Source organism: Nicotiana tabacum, chromosome 17 (assembly GCF_000715075.1).
Source record: "Nicotiana tabacum cultivar K326 chromosome 17, ASM71507v2, whole genome shotgun sequence".
Classification (NCBI taxonomy): Eukaryota; Viridiplantae; Streptophyta; class Magnoliopsida; order Solanales; family Solanaceae; genus Nicotiana; species Nicotiana tabacum.
The window spans coordinates 69,215,195-69,218,517 of record NC_134096.1 but is presented as its reverse complement, the minus strand read 5'-3'; the positions used below and the strand labels follow the sequence as shown (position 1 = coordinate 69,218,517).

Genomic DNA, 3,323 nt, shown 5'->3' with positions numbered 1-3,323 from the left:
AATGAAGAATTAACTCAAATAGTCGCTCACTCAATCGCTTAAACTAGAAATATCCGGTGGAGGTATAATGGAGGTATAATATATGCATAATTTATATATTATATATGTATAATCGTGTATAATCAATTTATAAGGCTAGAAAAAGTAAACAGTGAATATGGCCGGCTATTCGTGTAAAGATCTCATACAAAATTGACCGATCAACCGAAATTAATTGCATTCGCTAGCCAAATATATATATATATATATAGCAACTAAAAATATACATTTCTCTTAATTATTCTTCTCTATTTTGACCCATGTTTTAAGTAAATGCAAGCGGGGGCACAACCAAAATAGCTACTATATTAGAAGTGTTAATGGACCCAAAAAAAAAAAGGGGAGGGGTTTATCATATCATGCACTCTGAGCTTCTAGGAAGGTTGTGAAATCTTCTCTAGCCTTGAGAATTCGTGGTGTTATGCAGGATGTCGGCGAGGGCGGGTATGATGTCGGGGACGACGTAGAAAACCGAACGTGGCGCGCTGATTCATGCGATTTCCTATGCGTTGTTGTTGTTGTTGTGTTCTTGAGGACGCCTTTCACTTCCTTATCGAAAACAAAAGCTGTCGTTACAGGGGAAAGAGTGTCGTCATTCACAGTACTGCAACGGATGAGCTCCATTGGCAGATCAAAAAACATGTTATTTGAAGAATCTCCTACGTCGTTCATTATAGCTGCCGATGATGTCCACGATCCACATTCGAATTTCTCCAACGACACTGTCCTTGATACTACATGTCCCATTTCTGATGATGACACTGTTATTCCGCTTTCTTGCCTTCTCCCAGATCTTATATGTTTGATTCCCTTCCCTAAACCTGGAATGAACAAACACAGGGCTCCACATTTGAACTTCTCCTCCTGATTTCGACCCTCCAACATTTTTCCTTTATATGTTCCATCTGTTCTGACGCCTTCTGATGATTCTTGGAATGAGCTATTATTGTTTAACTTGTTGGTGTCCTCAGCAGCAGCTACATGTTTAACGTTATTATTGGGGGCGAACCAAATATCAAATTCTTCAGGTGGGGCGCTGGCTCTGCCTTCGCCACATGACTTGCTCCTCTGTAAGTGTATTTCTCTTAACCGATGAAGGTTTGTGAGCGCCACAGAGTGAGAGTGCTGCCGAGCCAAATGATTGGTTGATGAGAGAGGAGATGGTAGTTGAGTAAATTGGTTTTTCTTCTTCTTTGATACAAATTCTGGAGATAAGGCTGTTGAGTTGGGTAGGCTGGAGCTCAAGAACTTCTTATTGGGTGTCGAAGGGATATCAGGAATGGTTAGAGGTTGGGTTTTTGGATGGGTAATTGCCAGTTCATTTGATTCTTTCAGGGAAATGGGATCAACTGAAATCTGCTTCGCACTACCCAAGCTCTCCTTCTTAAGTAGCAACTTGGGTTTGCTCATAGAGGGATCCTGGATATAGATAATCGGGCGATCACTGAGGTTAGTTACTTCAATGAAAGCTTCATTATCTGATTCTTGAGGATCCATAAAGGGAGGCATATTTGAGCTGAGAGTTAAGACTGAAGAGAGGTGACATCAAGTTACAGAAATGAGGTATTTAAGGGAGAAATGCAGCATGGGCTAGAGTTAGAGTGTGGACACCATGTCTTCCAAAACCTTAGTTATGATTCCCACGTTCTCTCTCTGACTCTTATCTTTCACATCGTATGCAAAAATAATTTCATTAGTATATTTTGAGACATGGGAAGCACTGCCTGATTTAGTTTTAGTAATTCTCTCGAAGACTAGTTTAGTGTAACGCACCCCCACGTCTACCACTTCAACAAAACAAAATTTCTCGAATTTTCTTTTAATAACAATTAACAAAATCATCTGATGGGTGTGACACATAAAAGAGTGTACCTATCTCACTTGACAAACCATTCAAAAAGAAATTCACTCCAAAAAAAAAGAGGGTCCCGGGGGGGGGGGGGGGGGCGCGCTTGATTCAAGTGAGCTAATGTTTTGATATCATGATTTGCCCTAACTAAGTCAACTTCACTCGTGCGGTTGGAAGTTAGAACTCAAACAAGTAAAATAATGTAGTGAACGTGCAGCCACACGGTTGCTTAGAAGTATATAACCAACCAAAGCATGGAGAATGGCAGAATGTTGGCATATAAAACACAACCAAGAGACAACAATGCTCCAACACTGCACATGAAATTTTTTTAGCCCATTCCCAGAGAACATGCAAAAACGCAAACACTTGTTTCATTCCATGAGCATTAGAAAATTCATAGTATTAATAATATCCAAACTTCCCTATATTCAAGAAAAGTAGGTTTTATTGGATAAAATCATTTTTTTATAGTAATATAATGGATAAAATCATGTATGCCAACTACTTACAATGCAAAAATGGTAAAACTTTCACGGTAGGGAATTATAAAACAGGAGATGCGAATGATGATGGGGAATGCAGAGACCAAGTACAGAGCTCCATATCCCTGCGTGAAAATGTCCCTTGTCAGAAGCAGCTCCAGAAGAAGTTAACTCATCACAAGATTTCACAAGTAAAATTCGAGTTAAGGCTTTCTCTACTAGCTCAATGTAGATTTAATCATGACCTGATCTACTAAAGGAAAAGTTAATTTATTATCCTCCGTAGGTGTCCAAAAAATGAAGTTAAAATTGGTGCTCTTAACGCTACACTAGACTGCACACAGACTAAAAGTTACCTAGCCGTCAATAGATGCAGCCTAGCTAAATATCACAGATTCTTAGCATTATTTCATTCACTAACCGCGGCTGGAGGAACTTCAGGGTCATCACTCTCATCAGCTTCCTCAGTCCATGTTGAGTCGCTTAGCAGCCGCTTTTAGACCAATACCGGTGTTGTGGCTTTTGCATACAGAGATTTGCTGGGTCTGATTCTCTTTGAGGCTTAAACCTGAACCCAACATGAATGGAGCATGACCATTAGTTGGCAGACGATAATACCAGTGCCATACTGCCATTACAAGGGCATAGTATTACGAAGCCACTAAATCAAAGATTTGGTATAGATAAGTATTCTGTAAATATAGCCAATGTGCAACGTCAAATGAAAGCTTAACCAGAGAAGAAGATAGTAATGGCATCCTAAAGGTTCATCATTAACACTACTTTTGATATAGTTGCAGAATGTGTCTCAAAAAGACTCAAAGCCACCCTGAAATAAAGGTAGAAACTCACACAAACATCATCTTACTGTTGCAGACAAATATTCATTTAAATAAACTTTGCTTTTAGATTAATGAAGTACAATACTAAGATGGTATGGTGCAGATACA

At 39.2% G+C, this 3,323-nt stretch overlaps 1 protein-coding gene across 1 annotated transcript; it reads right to left on the bottom strand.

Moving 5' to 3' along the window:
* Positions 1–345: 345 nt before the first annotated feature.
* Positions 346–1,618, bottom strand: LOC107815240 (uncharacterized). The gene has a single exon (XM_016640797.2). The coding sequence runs from the start codon at positions 1,546–1,548 to the stop codon at positions 397–399; it is 1,152 nt and encodes a 383-aa protein (XP_016496283.1). The 5' UTR covers positions 1,549–1,618; the 3' UTR covers positions 346–396.
* Between the last annotated feature and the right edge of the window lie 1,705 nt (positions 1,619–3,323).